General features: G+C 40.8%; 1 protein-coding gene across 5 annotated transcripts in view; it reads left to right on the top strand.

Annotated features, from left to right (window-relative positions):
- Positions 1-18,302, top strand: part of UBN1 (ubinuclein 1) — a 57,342-nt gene that overhangs the window by 36,457 nt on the left and 2,583 nt on the right. For 3 of the 5 annotated variants that reach the window (XM_045820600.1, XM_045820597.1, XM_045820598.1), the window contains 5 exons: positions 12,551-12,601; positions 12,697-12,739; positions 13,902-15,122; positions 16,163-16,406; positions 16,687-16,776. In XM_045820600.1, the coding sequence (XP_045676556.1) occupies positions 12,551-12,601; positions 12,697-12,739; positions 13,902-15,122; positions 16,163-16,406; positions 16,687-16,776 (1,649 nt within the window). The remainder of the gene's footprint in view (positions 1-12,550; positions 12,602-12,696; positions 12,740-13,901; positions 15,123-16,162; positions 16,407-16,686; positions 16,777-18,302) is intronic. The other 2 variants (XM_045820599.1, XM_045820601.1) reach the window with 1 other exon arrangement.

Below are 18,302 nucleotides of genomic sequence, written 5' to 3'. Positions count from 1 at the left end.
AAGAACCTGTAGGGAAAAACCTAACAAAAGAAACCCATTTGATTTAGTGTGTCATTGAAGGCTACTGTCTCCTTGTTAATTTTCTTCCTGGAAAATCTGTCCATTGAAGTCAATGGAGTGTTAAAACCCCCCACTTTGACTGTATTTCTGTCGATCTCTCCCTTTATGTCCATCAAGATTTGCTTTACATATTTAGGTGCTCCTGTGTTTGGTGTATGAGTGTTTACTAGGGTTATATCTTCTTGTTGGATTGTTTCCTTTTCATTATATAGTGTCCTTCTGTGTCTCTTCCTATAGTCTTGGTTTTAAAGTTAATTTTGTTGGGCATAAATATTGCTACCCCAGCTTTATTTCCCCTTTCCATTTGCATGAATTTTTTTCCATGCCTTTACTTTTAGTCTGTATGTATCTTTCATTGTGAGGTGGGTCTCTTGGAGACAGCATATATGTGGGTCTTGTTTTCTTATCTGTTCAGCTACCCTGTGTCTTTTGGTTGGAGCATTCAAGCCATTTACATTTAAAGTGATTAATAATAGATATATACTTATTGCCATTTATTTTTTATCAACCTTATTTTGCTCTGTATAATGTGCTACCATATACAATGCACACACACATTTTTGTGCACATTATACATGGGATTATTATACCAGTATACCCATGGTATGTAATCATCATACCCATGTATAATGTGCATCCTTATTTTTCCCTCAAAAATTTGGGCAAAAAAGTATGCGTTATACATGCAAAATACAGTGTTTTGTTTTTTATACTTTCACTTTTTATTCTTAAAGTAAACCCTTTAACCTTTCTTGCAGTACTGGTTTGGTAGTAACAGAGTCCTTCAGCTTTTTTTGGTTTAGGAAGCTCTTTATTTTTTCTTCAATTTTAAATGATGGCCTTACTGGGTAAAGTAGTCTTGGTTGTAGGTCCTTGGTTTTCATCACCTTAAATATTTTATGCCAGTCCCTTTTGGCCTGAAATGCTTCTGTTGAAAAATCAGATGACAGTCTAATTGGGAGCTCCCTTGTAGGTAGCCAGCTACTTTTCTCTTATGGCTTTTAAGATTCTCTCCTTGTCTTTAAGCTTTGCCATTTTAATTATGATGTGTCTTGGTGTGTGAGTCTGTTTGGGTCCATATTGTTTAGGACTGTATGCTTTCTGGACTTTTGTGTCTTTTTCCTTTACCAGGTTAGGGAAGTTTTTGGTCATTATTTCTTCAAATAGGTTCTTGATCCCTTTCTCACTCTCTTCTCTTGCTGGTATCTCCATGATATGGAAGGACAACTTCATGTTGTCCCTAAGGTTTCTTAAACTCTCCTCAGTTTTTAAAACTCTTTTTTCTTTTTGTTGCTCTGCATGGGTGTTCTTTTCTGCCTTGTTTTCCAGATTGCTGATTTGATCCTCTGCTTCATCTAACCTTCTGTTTATTCCTTCTAGTGTGTTATTTCAAGTACTGCATTCATTATTTCTGACTGGCCCTTTCTTATGGTTTCTATGTCTTTTTTTCATGCTGTTGAGCATCCTTCTAATCATTACGCTAAACTCTGTACCTGATAGATTGCTTGCCTCTATTTCATTTAGTTCTTCTTTTGGAGAATTCCCTTGTTCTTTTATTTGGGACCTATTTTTTTGTCTTCCCATTTTTGCTGCCTCTTTGTGTTTGTTTCTGTGTATTAGCTAGATCTGCAAAGACTCTGGTGTAGCCTTATATGCATACTGCCTGTGACTGGTCCTGGACAACCTTTTTGGAGCTATCAGTGATTCACAGCTTGTGGCTCCCTCTGCTGGTCCTGGGTGTGTGCAGAAAGAACCAATCTGCACACCTAGGCGGGCTTTTACTAGTACTGACCCTGGGGGAAGGTCAGCTAAAGTGTCAAAGCTTCCAGAGATCTGCCTTCACCTGTACACTTTTTAATAGGCTTAATTAATGAATGTCCTCCAGCTGTACTCCCCAGCAGTTTAGCTTAGCTCCACAGGGTGGGGCTATTACTTCCCCCCAGGCTGAAGCCACATGAAGGAGAGTGCTTTGCTGGAAAAAGATGGCTTCTACAGTATGGGGGATGACTGAGTACAGGGATCCTGGCAGCTAACCCTTCAGCACTCTCCCTAGAACCGCCAACCCCAGACTCTGCTCATGTGACTCTAGTCTGTTTTGCCCTCCCTCTGCTGCAGCCCAGGGTCAGGGTAAGTGACTGCAAACAAAATTTTATGTGTTTGCCTTTTAAGAGGGTGTCCGCATGTCTGGCTGTCTCTCTCTGGCAGATAGAAACCCTACTGATTTTCACAGCCAGATGTTATTTGGGTTCTTTTCTTGGTTCTGGTGTTCTAGCCTGGGGAGTCCAGCTTGGGTTTTAGACCCCACACTTCTCAGTGGGGACCTGCCTGGCCACTGAAATACTCCTTTGGAACTTCAGTTGCCGCCAGTGAGAGCCCAGCCAGCCCCCTCTGCACTTACTACCAGTCTTGATATAGTGATGTGGTTTCTTCTGTTAAGTCCTTGGTTATAAGGCTTCACTCCAGCTTATGTTCAGTTGGTTATTCAAGTTGATTTTTCTATAATCTAGTTGTAATTCCAGTTTGGTCCTGGGAGGAAGTTAGTGTAGCTTCCATCTACTCTGCTGCCTTCTTGGATCCTCCACATATAGTCTTTATTATGTTGTGGTATGTTCCTTCTATTATCCCCTTTGCTGAGAATTGTTATTATATTGGGTTTGCCAAAAAGTCTGTATGTTTTTTCCAAAAAATAAGAGATACATTTTTTATTTTCACCAATAACTTTATTGATTTGGATATTTTGAGTATGTTGGCTATCTCCCACATGGTATGATGTTGATTGTTCTCAATTAATGTCTCAATTTGATTACTCTCAACTTCAACTGGTCAACTTCAACTGCTATCAGCTTCAGTGCGTGGAACATCATCCAGTGAGAAATCTCCAGCACAAAACTTCGCAAACCATTTCTAACACATTCAATCTGTTACAGCACCTTCTCCATACACTGCACACATCTTTTTTGGCATTTCAGTTGCGTTTTTACCTTTCTTGAAATAAAGCATAATATGCTGAAAATGTTGCTTATTTTCTTCCATCTTCAATATTAAAATGGCTGCACAAAAATTCACCAATTTTGATTTTTTTTAAATGCACGCTGAGATGACAGCTGTTGCAATACAATCTAATAAAATGATTTCAAATAAAGTTAAAGACAGCTAAGAGCGACTAGAACCATCTTATGGAAAGAATCAAAGGAACTTTTTGGCCAACCCAATATTTCCTTCCTTCTACTCACTTTGGGCTTTATTTGTTCTTTTTCTGGTTCTTTTAAATGTAAGAGTAGATTGTTTATTTGAGACTTTTTGTTCTTCTTGAGTATGGCCTGTATTTCTGTGAATTTCCCTCTTAGAACTGTTTTGGCTGTGTCCTATTGATTTTGGATCATTGTGTTTTTATTTTCATTTTTCTCAAGGTATCTTTGGTATCTTCCTTCATGTCATCATTAACCCATTCATTGTTTAGTAGCATGTTACTTAGCTTCCATATATTGTGTGTTCTTTAGTTTTTTTCTTGTAATTGATTTCTAGTTTATACCATTGTGATCAGAGAAGATGCTTGATATGATTTCAGTGTTTTTAAATTTACTGAGACTTGTTTTGTGGCCTAATATGCTTTGGCCTGGACAGTGTTTCATGTGTGCTTGAAAAGAATTTATATTCTGCTGCTTTGTTGTAAATATATCAGGTTTATCTGGTCTGATGTGACATTTAAGGCCTCTTTTTCCTTTTTGATTTTCTGTCTGGATAGTTTATTCATTGATTTCAATGGAGTGTTAAAGCCCCCTACTATTATTGTGTTACTGGTACTCTCTCCCTTATGTCTGATAATATTTCCTTTGCTCGTATGTTCAGTGTATAGATGTTTACCAGAGTTACATCCTCTTGTTGGATCGGGCCCTTTATCATTAAGAAACACCTTCTTTGTTTCTTGTGATAGTCTTTGCTTTAAGGTCTGTTTTGCCTGATAAAAGTATTGCTATGCCAGCTCTTTCTTTGTTTCTGTTTGCATGAAGTATATTTTTCTCTCTACTTTCAGTCTATATGTGTTTTTGATCTAAAGTGGGTCTCTTATAGGCAGCATAAGTTCAGGTCTTGTGTTTTTAATCCATTCAGCCACTCTGTGCCTTTTTAATGGAGCACTTATTCCATTAACATTTAGGTAATTATTGATAGATGTAGTTTGCCATTTTATTTATTGTTTTATAGTTGTGTTTGTAGTTCTTCTCTGTTCTTTTCTTACTTTCTTGCTCTCTTCTGTTGTATGTTTATAAATTTTTGTAGTATTGTGTTTGTTTTTTTCTCTATATTTCTTGTAAATCTCATATATTTTTGTTTTGTGGTTACTACACAGTTGATGGTCACTTAAGTTGGAACACATTTTTAAATCACTACAGTTTTTACTCACCCATTCCATGTTTTTTTTTGTCATTTTAAAATTTCTTTTGTCTGTATCCCTTAATTTATTATTGTAATTATACATGGTCTCCTGTTTTTGCCTTTTAGCATTTATACCAACTGTATTGTTAGACAAGCAACTGCTTTTACTGTTTGTCAGTGAGCATTTATTCCCTCTATTTCTTATATATATTTTTTATTGTTTTCTACTTATCTCTGTAATATTTCTTGTAATACTAGTTTAGTGGTGACAGACTCCTGTAGCTTTTTCTTGTTTGGGAAATTCTGTATCTCCTATTTGATTGTGAGGGATAGCTTTGTGAGGTAGAGTAATCTTGGCTATAGTTTTTTGTCTGTAGTCACTTTGAACATTTTGTGGCATCCCCCTCTGGCCTGCAAAGTTTCTGTTGGGAAATCATCTGACAGTCTGATTGAGAGGTCCCTTGTACATGACTAATTGCTTTGCTCTTGCTACTTTTGAGATTCTCTTTTTATTTAACCTTTGGTGTTTTAATTATGATGTGTCTTACATGGGCCTCTTTGGGTTCATCTTGTTTGAGACTCTCTATACTTCCTAGACTTGTATGTGTATTTTCTTTGCCAGGTTAGGTAAGTTTTCAGTCATTACTTTCTTCAAATAGGTTTTCAATTCCTTGCTTGCTCTCTTCTTCTGGTACCCCTATGGTATGAATGTTTGTACACTTGATATTATCCTAGAAGTCTCTTAAGCTGTCCTCATTTATTTGTTTTTTCTTTTTGCTGTTCTAATTGGGTGTTTTCTGCTACCTTCCAAATCACTGATTCATTTCTGTACTTTATCTAATCTGCTGTTTATTCCCTCTGGTGTACTTTTCATTTTAGTTGTTATATTCTTCATTCCTAACTGGTCTTTTCCTTTCTTTTATGTTTTGTATTTCTTCACTGAAGTTCTCACTGAGATTATTGGTTGTTTCCCTAAGTTTGTTGCATATCCTTATAACCAGTGTTTTGAACTCTGAATCTGGTTGATTGCTTGTTTATCCTGGAAAATGTCCCATGTGCACTTGAGAAAAGTGTATATTCTTTTGCTGGATGGAGTGTTCTATATACACCTGTTAGAATGAGGAAGTTTATTGTGTTAAATCCTCTGTGTCTTTTATTTTCTGTCTGGTTGTTCTGTCCATTTTTGTGAGGAGAGGGTATTGAATTCTCCAACTATTTTTGTAGAACTGTCTATTTGTTCTTTCAGTTCTGTCAAGTTTTTGCTTCAGATATTTTGATGGTCTGTCAGTTGTAAGAATGTTTATAATTGTTACATCTTCTTGCTCTCAAACTTTGTATGAATATGATGTCCTTTTTCTCTTGTAATCTTTCTTGATTTAAAGTCTTTTGTCTGATATCAGTATAGCCACTCCTTCTCTCTTTTGGTTGCTATTTGCATAGAATATCCTTTTCCATCCTTTCACTTTCAATCTGTATTTGTTTTTGTATTTCAGGTGAATGTCTTGTAGACAGCATATGGTTTGATCTTGTGTTTTTATCCATTCTGCCAATGTATGTCTTTTGATTGGAGAGTTGATTTCATTAACTCTGATCAGAAGGGACTTCAGTAAGTTCAATAACAGGAAAATTCTGCTCCCTTACAGCTCGGTCCCTATCTCTTTTAGTTGTTGATGTCACAGAATTACATTTTTATACATGGTGTGCCCCAGATCATAAACTAATAATTTTTGAAAATATGTTAGTGTTTTAAATTATGCAGAAAACAAGAGTTAGAGTTACAAACCAAAATTACAGTACTGTTAGCTTTTACACAAATTGGGTTTTTTTCCCATTAAGTGAATTAATCTCTTAAATATTGTAGAAAACAAAAAAGTGTAGTTATAAATCATTGTTACAATACTAGTATTTTTGGCTTGTATATTTACATTTATTCCTCCATATGGTTTGAATTACTATCTGATGTCTTCATTTTACCTTACTGGACTCTCGTGAGCATTTCTTGCTGGACAGGAGTTTCGTTATGAAATCCTTTAGCTTTTGTCTGTCTGGGAATGTCTCCCTCACTTTCAAAGGACAGTTTTGCCAGATATGAGATTATTGGTTGACAGTATTGTTGTTAGTACTTTTAATATATCAGCCCACTGTCCTTTGACCTTCAAAGTTTCTGATGAGAAATCTGATAATTTTTTTGTTTTTATTTTTTAAGCATTTTATTTATTTCCTTTCAGAGAGCAGGGAAGGGAGGGAGAGAGTGAGATACACATCAGTGTGAAGAGAGAAACATCAATTGGTTGCTTCTCACGTGTGCCTTGTCCAGGCACTGAACTTCCGATCCAGGCATGTGCCCTGACCAGGAATTGAATTGGTAACCCTTTGCTTTGCAGGATGCCACCCAACCAATTAAGCCAAACTGGTCAGGGCTGCTGCTAATTTTATTCAAGAGCTATGGTATGTGACAGTTTCCTGTTGATGGTTTCAAGATTCTCTCTTTGTCTCTGGTTTTAGAAGTTTGATTATAATGTCTTAGTGTGGGTCTCTTTGATTTCATCTTTCTTGAAGTTCCTTGAGCTTTTTGGATTTTTCAATTACAGTTGACATACAGCATTACATTAATTTCAAGTGTGCAACATAGTGATTAGACATTTATAACTTATAAGTGATTATCCATATAAATCTAGTATTTACATGACAGCATATAGTTATTACAATATTACTGACTGTATTGTGCTATACTTTACATCCCCATGACTATTTTGTTAACAACCAATTTGTACCTTTTAATCCCTTCCCCTTTTTAACCCATCTGCCCAAGCCCCCTCCCATCTAGTAACCATCAAAATGTTCTCTGTGTCTATGAGTTTGTTTTGTTTCTTCATTTATTTTGTTTTTTTTATTCCACATACAAGTGAAATCATACATATTTGTCTTTGTTTTATTTTACTCAGCACAATATCATCTTTGTCCATCCATGTTGTTGCATATGGCAAGATTTTGTTCTTTTTTTTATAGCTGAGTTATTACTCAGCTATAGTCCATTGTATATGTGTACTACTACTTCTTTATCCATTCATCTGTTGATGGACACTTAGGTTGCCTCCATGTCTTGGCTATTGTAAATAATACTGCAATGAATATATAGATGTTTATGCCTTTTCAATTTAGTGTTTCAGGTTTCTTTGGATACATACCTGGAAATAGAATTGCTGTGTCCTTCTTTTTCTCTTGTTATAGCCTTTGCTTGAAAGTCTACTTTTTCTGGCATGCTACCCCAGCTTTTTTTGTTGTTGTTGTTACCATGAAATATCTTTCTCCATCCCTTTTCTTTCAGTCTATGTGAATCTTTTGATTTGAAGTGAGTCTCCAGTAGGCAGCATATGTAAGGGTCTTATTTTCTTTTCCATTCAGCCACCATATGTCTTTTGATTAGAGCATTTAGTCCATTTACATTAAAAGTAATTGTTGATAGATATGTAGTTATTGCCATTTTCACATTTTTAATCATTTTCCCCTTTTTCATCTTAAAGGAGTCCCTTTAATATTTCTTATAATACTGGTTTATTAATGATGAACTCCTTTAGATTTTTTCTTGTCTGGGAAGCTCTTTATCTGTCCTTCAATTCTAAATGATAGTCTTGCTGGGTAGAGTAATCTAAGTTGTAGGTCCTTGCTTTTCACCACTTTGAATAGTTTGTGCCAGTCCCTTCTGGCCTGCAAAGTTTCTATTGAGAAATAGCTGACAGTCTTAGGAGAGCTCCCTTGTAGTCAACTAACTGCTTTTGTCTTGCTGTTTTTAAGATTCTGCCTTTGTCTTTAACCATTAGCATTTTAATAAAAGGTAAAAGATTTATATGATCTGAAGAGAAACCAGCATATAACCTTGAGCATTTTAATTATGATCTATCTTGGTGTGGACCTTTGGGTTCATCTTGTGTGGGATGCTATGCTTTCTGGGCTTGTATGTCTTATTTCCTTTGCTAGATTAGGGAAGTTTTCAGTCATTATTTCTTCAAATAGGTTTTCAGTTCCTTGCTCCCTTTCTTCTACTTCTGGCACCCCTATGTTGTGAATGTTGGTATGCTTGATGTTGTCCCAGTGGCTCCTTAAACTATCCTTATTTCTTTTGATTGTTTTTTTCTCTTTGTTGTTCTGATTGGGTGTTTTCTGTTACCGTACCTTCCAAAGCACTGATTTGATCATCTGCTTCATTAATCTCTGTTGATTCCCGCTAATGTACGCTTCATTGCAGTTATTGTATTTTTTCTTTTTTTTTAATGTTTCTATCTCCACTTTTGTGTTTCATGTCTCCTTGTTGAAGTTCTCCCTGAGATCAGCCAGCATCCTCAGAACCAGTGTTTTGAATTCTGCATCTAGTACATTGTTTGTCTCCATTTTGTTTAGTTCTTTTTTTTCTGAAGTTTTGTTCTTTTATTTGGAATTTTTTTTGTGTGTCTCCTCATTCTGGCTGCCTTCTTGTGTTTGTTCCTGTGTATTGGGTAGAGGTGTAACATCTCCCAGTCTTGGCAGAGTGCCCTTATGTAGTAGGTGTCTTGTGGGACCTAGTGGTACAGTCTCCCAGTCACCTGAGCAGGTGTGTCCCTTGTGAGGGCTGTGTGTCCCTCCTGTTGTGAGTCTTGATTGCTGTTGTCATGTTAGTGAGAGGGATTGACCCTGAAGCAGTTTGGTTTTGAATACTGGCTATGAATATAGTGGAGGAACTATTGTACAAGGGGTGACCCTATGGAGCAGGATTTGCTTTAGTGGAGCCCTGGTGCCTGCTGAGATTACCCTTTGAGTGTGTTGTTAGTGGAGGTGGTTGGGTGATGTTCTGGTTTGGTCTGAAATTGGCCACCAGATATGTTGGTTTGGGGCCTCTTGGAAGGTGTTGGCCAAGGTCAGTCGCTGCTTGTGCCCAGCCTGGGGCCATCTGGTATGAGCTACAAAGTGATCTACAGATGGTTGCCACTGTGCTAATTTTGGATATGCCTGAGAGGGCAAAGCTGAGAACTGAGGTTGGCTGTTGGTAGTGTATGGCTTGGGGCTGCTTAGCAAGAGGTGTGGGGCACATAGCAGCCAGATGCTGCTGCTTTAGGGTTTGTGAACCTTTAAGACAGGTGTATCAAACTCATTTTCACTGGGGCCACATAAGCCTCGTGGTTGACTTCAAAGGGCCAAAATAATTTTAGGACTGTATAAATAAATGTAATTGCTCCTTAACTGTTATGGAATTAAAATTACATTTGGCCCTTTGAAGGCAACCACAAGGCTTATGTGGCCCCTGGTGAAAATGAGTTTAACACTTCTGTTTTAGTGGAACACCTGGGACTCCAGCTGCCCTCTGTCTTACTTAACCCCAAATCTGCTGGTTTTCACAGCCAGAAGTTTGGGGACTTCTATCCTGGCATTGGAACTCTGGTCTGGGGATCTTAGTGCAGGGCGGGACTCCTTGCTTTTTAGGGGAAACTGCTATAGCCAAGATATCCCTCTCGATTTTTAAACACTACACGTGGATGTGGGACCAACCCATTTGGCAGCTGTGTCTCTCTTACCAGTCTCAATATGGCCCAATGTGCATTATCTTCTGGAGGGTGGGCCCCTTGCATTACAGGCTTTCCCTGATAGTTCAGTGTTCTGGGAACCCATCTGTATTAGTGTACCAGCTGGCATTGCTATGAGAGGCTGCATTTGGCTTCAGTGAATTTTGTTTTTGAAGACTCTTTCATCACGTTTGCCCATTTCATGATGGATGATTTACGAGTGCACCTGCCCACACATGGCTGAGTGTCCAGCAGTTTTTGACCAAAAACAGCATAACCCCTATGCCCCACCTTACCTATTTGTCCAATTTTTCCCCAAGCAACTTTTCTCGTTTCTACGGATGAAGAAAGTTTTCAAAGAAATATTTTGCTGATGTGGAAAAGATAAAACAAACAAACAAAAAAAAACAGCAGAAGCACTAAAAAGGCATCAAAATGGATGAGTTCAAAAACTGTTTTGAACAGTGGAAAAAATGTCTTGATAGAGGCGTTGCATCAAATGGAGAGTGCTTTGAAGGTGACTGAAGTTTAAACATGTAAAAATAAATACACAATTTAAAAATATATATTTCAGGTATTTTTGTCTGTCCTTGTATGTTGAGCTGTAGCACTCCTGTTCAGCTAGACTGCAGGGACTGTACATGATGGGTGCTCTGTAGTTTAGTCAGAATTTTGATGTGGTTGTAGAAGTAGGCAACTACAGTGTTTCCGTACTCAGCTATTTTTACCAGAAGCCTTATTGGATATTTCTATTCATGTTTTTCATCACATTTTGGAAGTTTTTGGCCATTATTTCTTCACTATTCTTCCTGCTCCTTCTCTTTCTCTCCTTCTGGGGCTTCTTTAGTGTGTGGTGTCCATGCCGGTCTGCTCAATTATGTCCCATAAGTCCCTTAGTCTCTGCTTGCTTTTCTTCATTTTTTTTCTTTTGGTTTCTCAGACTTGATAATTCTCATTCTTCCATCTTCAAGTTCACTGCTTTTTTCTGCCTGCTCACATATGCCTTTGAAACCCTTTGTGAATTTTTCATTGCAGTTATTAATAGTTTTCAGCTCCAGAATTATTATTTTTTGTTTCTTTTTAGGATTTCTATCTCTTCATTGATATTTTCATTTCTTCACACATAATTTTGATTTTCTCCACCTCTTCCTTTAGTTCTTTGGGTTCCTTTAAGACAAATATTTTAAAGTGTTTGTCTGATATAGTTGTCATTTGATCTTTTTCAGGGACAGTTTCTATTAATTTTATTTATTTTTCTTTGGGTCACGTTTTTCCGTTTCTTTGTATTCCTTGTGGTTATTTTTGTAGAACACTAGACATTTAAATTGAATAATGTGGTAACTCTGGAAATTAAATTCCCCCTCCTTAGGGATTTCTTCTGTTGTTGTTATTATTATTATTGGTTGTTTATTTTTTAGGCTGTCTATGTGCTGAGGTTCAGCCTGAGGTGTAAATTTAATGTTTTCATAGGTCTTTTCTGAGACTTTCTAGGGCACACATAGTCACTTCCTAATTTTACCCATATATGCAGTGGTTTTGAATGGCCTAGTCTTTAATGTTTCACTTCAAAACAGGAAAATCGAAAAATGATGAAGTTAAGAAAAGGGCACTGGCCCTTTAAATTTCCTAGGAGTCACTTAAACCAAAGGTGCAGGGGTTTGCAGCAATGGCAAAAAGAGAAACAATGGCTGCCCTCTGTGGTCAGAAGCAGCAATCAATAATTAGAACACAGATCCCAGATATTTGTAGGATAGGGTTCTTTTGCCCACCCTAGATCCCACAAGCTGTGAGCAGGCCACATCTGGGGATTGGTGCACAGTTGCCTACTATGGGGTTAGGGGATGGATAACTGCTCCTGTGCTAAGAGCTGAAATCACCTGAAATTAACCCATAATTTATCCATTCAAGCCTTCTCCTAGAAGTTGTAAGCTTTGAACAGGCTCTAGAGTTCCAAAATTGGTTCTTGCCAGTGAAATTGGTGTCCAGATGGGGAGAGGATTAATTCTGGTGCTTCCTGCTCTGCCATCTCCCAGAATCCTCTGTTGGAGCCAGTGTTCTTGATTGGGGTTGATTCTTCTGTAGGTTGAACAAATCATGGAGTCTTTTCTTGTTTCAGTAATCCATTTGTAGTTGGAATTGATCTCTCCTTACAGATTGGACTCTTGAAGGTATGAAGGGAAGGGCATAAAGATAATTTTGTTGAGATTCTCTGGAAAGAGACATGCTGTGGGTCAGTACACATTTGACTCTTGGAAGGAATGAAAATCAGCAATATGGAAAGCACTCTTGCCTTTTATGATTTTTCACAGAGAAAAATCACTGTGGGAAATTTGGGTGCAGAGCCATAGTGTTTTTGTGGGTTTTTTGTTTTGTTTTGTTTTTTTTAATAAATCCTAGACTCTTGGCTTTCAGGTGGCCAGCACTGCCACTTTTGATCCTCTCACCAGCAGTGAAGTAAGTAGTGCTCTGACATTTAGTGAGTAGTAGGTACTGAGTATCAGGGATGGTTGGAAGCTCTAGAAGCAGAGTCCCTGCTTTCAGGGAGTTTATGCAAACTGCCCAGTATTCTATGTTTGTTTCAGGACTCTGTTTAAGGAGAGCAGAAGAGGCCATGGGCACCTGACATCAATCCTGTGAGTGTCTCATTGTTTTTATTTCTCAAGACTACTGTCATTTTTATCTTCTTGATGCATCTCCTCTAAACCTTTACTGTGTTCATTTTGTACAGGGCCAAGAAGAAAGTAATAGCTCCTTCCAAAATCAAGGTGAAGGTGAGTCAGTCTGCTTGGATCATATGCCATCTGTTCTCATCTTTTTCCAGCCATGCTCATGAAACCTTAAATGACTATGGCAGCTCATTGAGCTTTGCTGGTCTGAGTGACAGCTCTTCAGGATGGCACTCTTGAGGCTGTACCAAGAGGCAGGCCAGGCCCACCAGAGGGGCCTCGGGTTGTTGTCAGGGCAGACCTGAGCCAGGCCACTGAGTACCCTCCATCTTCAGTTCTAGGGAGCAGTACCCACCTGGCCATTTCCCCAGGCTGTTGTGGGGTTAAATGAGGTCTTCCTGACAGGCTTCTGAGGAGTGAAAAGCCCTTGTTTATGTGAGGGTACTATACTGTGATGATCTTTTTATGGAAGAATACACTCCTAGCATAGTTCAGGTTAGTCTATAGCTACAGCAGAAAGGACAGATGGCTTTTTTGAGTTTACCTAGCAGAAATGAAAGAAAGTACAATGATTAGAAAATAGAGACTGAAAATGATCATAGGTATTTCAGAAACCCCTCGATGCAGTAGAAATTGCTGTTTTACTAAAATTTTACTAGTTCCTGAGGCTTTATAATGCTCTTAACCATGACAGAACAACCTGGGAGAATAAGCTGTGCAAATTGTTTATTCCTAAGTGTCTGTTGAGCTTCTACAATGTCTGAGACATACTGCATTTAGCGCTTGGGGTGTAGGAGTGATGCAAGAGACCCCATTCCTACTCCCATGAAAGGACTTTTCTTTTGAAACCCTGAGGAAACAGGTGCTGGGGAAAACCAAGGAGGAAAAGGAAACTAATTCAAGGTAGTTTCCTGCTGTGTATTACTTTCTGATTATAGCTAAGGGGCATTCTGAGAAATGTGAGTGCCAATAGGGAGAGTGTCTGCTCAAGTCTTGCATTTTTTCAGAAACAGAAAAAAGAAGAGGTTCTCTGTTGGTTGTCTGTGTACTTAGCACCAGAGCATGCTTGGGTAAGCCCAGCTCCAGCCAGCTGGACTTGTTCAAGTCCACATAGGCCTGCCACCTACTCTCTTTCCCCTTGTTTGTGATTGTATAGGAGGGCCTAATTTTGGGACCTTGTGGTGTTCTCATACTTACATTCTCACAACAGGGTCAGTGTTGGCATCTTTGGACATTTCTAAACATCAGCATTTCTGCTTTTCTTTAGGAATCATCTACTAAGCCTGATAAAAAGGTTTCCATCCCATCAGGCCAGATTGGCGGCCCTCTGGCTTTGCCTTCAGAACACCCGGGAGGAGGCCTGAGCACTGGAGCTGCAAACAGGGAGCTGCCATCCCAGGCACTGGGCAACCTTGGAAATCCTGCTTCTGCCAGCCTAGAAGACTCATTGGATGGAGACATGATCCATAATTCAGCCTCCTCCTTGGAGGCTGTGTCCAAGGAACTGACTGTGCTGAACAGCAGAGCAAGTGGGAGCTCTGAGTTCACACTGCCTACAGCCTCAAAAGCACCTGCAGAGAAAGTTGCAGGTGTTTTATGTACGGAAGAAAAAAGGAACTTCCCGAAGGCTAGCCCTTCTGCCCCACCACCCTCTAGCTCTCTGCAGTCACCCCTCAATTTTTTGGCTGAACAGGCTCTGGCACTGGGGCAATCCTCTCAGGAGAAAAAACCAGAGAGTTCTGGCTACAAAGAGCTCTCCTGTCAGGCTTCCCTGAGCAAGAGCCTGCCAGAAGGGCACCAGTCCAAAGCAAAACACCATGGTTTGCCACGGACGTCTCATGCACCCCAGGCAGCAGCTCCCGTGCCTGGCCCCCAAGTAAGAGTCTTTCATGCAGGCACTCAGCAGCAAAAGAGTTTCACACCCCCAGCTCCATTTGTCAATAAGCTCCAGGGCCCAAAGCCTTCTTCCCCACAGTGTCATCGTTCCCTCCTCCAGCTCGTGAAGACAGCAGCCAAAGGCCAGAGCTTCCATTCCTCCACACCAGCCTCGTCAGGAGGCACACCAGCCTCCAGCAGCAGTTCTCATAAGGCCCCAACCTTGTCCTCTGCTGCCCTGAGCCATCCATCAAAACAGCACTCAGCCAGCTCTTCAGGGCCATCTTACAAGAATAGCCCCTTTTCCGGCTCTATCTCTAAACACGGGATTTCTTCTGGCACTTCTTCCTCTGGAGGAACACCAGTCCAGAGCTCCACTTCCGGGAATCTACTCCCCAGTGCACAGCCTCCCTCTACAGGACAGCCTGCCAGCCGACCTGTCCCAGGCTCTGCAGTGAAAAAACCACCTGTTTCCCAGAAGCTGACCCTGGTGGCCCCTCCCGGTGGTCCAAATGGAGATTCTAGTGGTGGGACACAGGGAGTGGCCAAGTTACTGACCTCCTCCCTGAAGCCCAGTGCAGCTAGCAGCGTGACATCTTCTACCTCCTTGCCAGTGAGTGTCTGGGTATAGCAGCTGCCCCCACGGGTCTTGCAGACAAGGCTACCAGCCTTGCCCTGGTCAGACAGTGAGAACTGACATTGAAGGTCTGGTAGGAACAGTAAGCCCAGAAATCAGAAAGACTGGACTTCTTGTTTTCTGGTCTTATCTTTCCTGTTGGCAAAAATCCCAAGAGAGCCTGAAACTTCTTAGGAGGGTGAGAACTGGTCAGCGTGGTGTTTGCAGGGAGGCTATGGATCTGAGGGGGTAGGGGTGGGGGTACAGAAAGAGCCACAGAACTTTCCTTTTATAGTTTCCTACCTGTCTCTCTCTCCAAAAAAGTCAGTAAAAATAACACTGCCTATCAGATCATTATGTGGAGATGTTTATGCCATAGGAAGATGAGTAACTTCTGAAAGTTATTCTCTTCATTGGGTTTTGAAGGAATCTGCAGTTTATATAGAGGCCATCTGATGGAGTCCATTAGTTGGTGGGGGTTGCCTGTGGGAACTTCAGAATTTTGGATGCAGGTTAGGGAAATAGGAAAAGGATCTTTTCATTTTTCAATATATAAAATGACTGTGGTTGCAAAGATAAAACTATAGAAAGGTATGTTCAGCAAGGTCTCACCTGCTTCTGCTGTGTTCCACCCACCAAGGGTTTTTATGTTTCTTTCTAAAAACAAAGATTAATACCTTTGTGTTATTACAATGAATACAAATGTGTATGTTTTATTTTTATAAATATACACATACACATATTTCAATATACCTACATTTGTGGATGTCTATATATGGTATTCTTCCCTTTCTTTGTTGCGTAATGGAAGTGTATTTGATATCCTATTTTATAAAGTGAACACTGAGTCCTGGTAGACATACCAGGACAGTTTAGAGACTTTTGTCTTTCTTCTTTGGGGATGCAGGCTAGAGTGCTTGCGTAAGAGGCAGCCGACATTCATGTGCATGTCCTTGCCCTGTGCATTAGCAGGTTTGGTTTGTGAGCAGGCCATGGACAGGCTGAAGCTCTGACCCTTTTCTGTGTTTACTTCCCAGAAAGGAACGAGTGGGACTGTGCTGCTGACCAGCTCATCGCCCTTAAATCTGCTGTCCTCGTCCTACAAGACAGGCAGCCCAAAGCTGCCTGGGGCTGTGAACTCGAACTCCCTGGGGATCATTTCCCCGTTTCCTCTCCATATGCTTTCCTTTAGCGCCGACTCCTCTGCCAAAGCAGGGGTCTCCAAGGATGCCATCGTCACGGGCCCAGCCCCTGGAACATTTCATCATGGCCTCAGTCACAGTAAGTGCTTGTCCCCTTCTCCTCATGCTGGAGGCACAGAAGGTGCCCCAGGACTTCTGCTGTGACCAGTGAGTTCTGTTGTCATGTACCAGGTTTCTGTGTGTGTCTGGTGTGTGGCTATGGGTAACATTGTTGGGGATCGTGCTGAGCCCCTCTTCAGGGGCTTTTACCCAGGGCAGGCCAGTAGGCCATCTGGAGCTCTGGACTGCCGAGGCTGCTTTTCTGTTCCCGTCTTCAATGTGTGTGTTTTGTTCTTTTCTCCCTTCCTGTTTTCTCTCAGGTCTCCTGGCTGGTTTGCACTCCAGCCCACCCCACGCAGCACCTCTCCCACATGCTGCCGTGTCCACCCACGTCCCGCAGAGTCTGCCAGGTAATTGCCAGGTGGTCGGAGTGCTATGCGCACTGTGCACCATTCCCGTCTCCACCCAGTAGATGCCTTGTCGGTTGCCAAAGATTCCAGTGTCTTCACCTTGTTGTCACTGTGTTGTCTTGGTTTGTTGTTTGAGGCCGTGGCTCTGTGGGTACTGAGAATAACACAGGCTTCTTCCACTTTGTGATTTCCCCTGGTTCGCTGTCACTGGGTCAGCCTTGTCCCATGTTATCATGGAGGAAGTCATGGTGACCTGTGTGTGAGGCAGAGGAATCCTCAGCCATTGGGGTACTGCAGGCCTTTAAATTCAAGCTGCTACGCCTTCCAGCTGATACCAGCCAACAGAAGGCTCTGTAAACTTAGTTGAAATCAAAGGGAAGTCCAAGTAGTAGTGAGAGGTCACAGTGGCAGGGTTTTCAGGAGGAACTTTTACCTCTGATGTAAGTGTGTATCCAAGAGAAGAGCAGCTGTCAATTCAGTTCAGATGTAAAAGAGAGTTGGGGGCACAACAGGACTTGGGGGGCAGTGTTTCCATTTTTTTGCTTCTTGCTTTTCCTCTGTGAGAGCAGTGGCTTTCAGAAAGGGACCCTCTACGAGCCCTATGTTTATAGCTATGAGAAGCTGGCACCTTTGTCATCAGCGACTGGCCTCACCCTGTCCTGGGACCTGATTATTAAATACAGCTAATGGAATGCTGGTGTAGAGCCTCAGGAATCTTGGTTTTGGCCTATTGCATTACAATTCTAGACCTGCTCCAGAAATGACCAGGGGTCACACTGGTCAGGGAGAGCCATTCTTCAGGAAGCTGAGCCTGGAGCCACTCTGGCAGATTGGTCCCTGGTAGGAGTAAGATGGAGAATCGTCCAGCTGGGCATGCCGAGACCTGCTGTACTGAGAGCTCTGGTCTGTCTCTTCCAGATTTGCTCTGGGTCCCTGGCCTCCATGTCCTAGGCTGATCCATTTGTAGTGAATGCCAGAGGCCATTTGGGTGCATGAGTAGATTGTAAATCTCCAATATGGAATTGTTAGTTTTCATAGAAAAACTGAGAGCAAAGCCTGTATCAATAGTTAACTCCATTTTCCACTGGAGAAACAGTAAAATGTAGTGGACTCACGCAAACTGGTTGCTGCTGTAGCTGAGGTTATAATGTAGGGGTTGCAGAGCTTCCTGGGAGAGGGCTTGTGGTTTTTCAAAAGGAGATTGCACTGCCTCTGCTTGCTTTCAGGTATGTCACCCTTTCAAACTGAAATGATAATTAAAGAGCCATTGGAAAGATGACTGTCGAGCCTGTGGTATTTTCAACACAAAAGGGAAAAGTGCTTTCTTTACCGTTTCTTTCCTGTTTTTCCTCTGGACATTAAGAGGCTATCAGAAAAGCATCTATTGCTAAAACAGGCTAACTGAGTAGGTTCTTCTTCTCTCCTCTAGACATTCTTCAGGCTGTAGGATTCCATGAGTAGTTGTAATGAGAAGCTGTCTGGGCATTTTAATTGTGTGGCTTGTTTCTGCCTTGCTTTGTTTCCTA

Source organism: Phyllostomus hastatus, unplaced genomic scaffold, assembly GCF_019186645.2.
Source record: "Phyllostomus hastatus isolate PE091 unplaced genomic scaffold, TTU_PhHast_1.1 phas_scaffold_442, whole genome shotgun sequence".
NCBI lineage: Eukaryota > Metazoa > Chordata > Mammalia > Chiroptera > Phyllostomidae > Phyllostomus > Phyllostomus hastatus.
The sequence above is the reverse complement of the archived record's forward strand: the minus strand, read 5'-3'. Positions and strand labels throughout refer to the sequence as shown.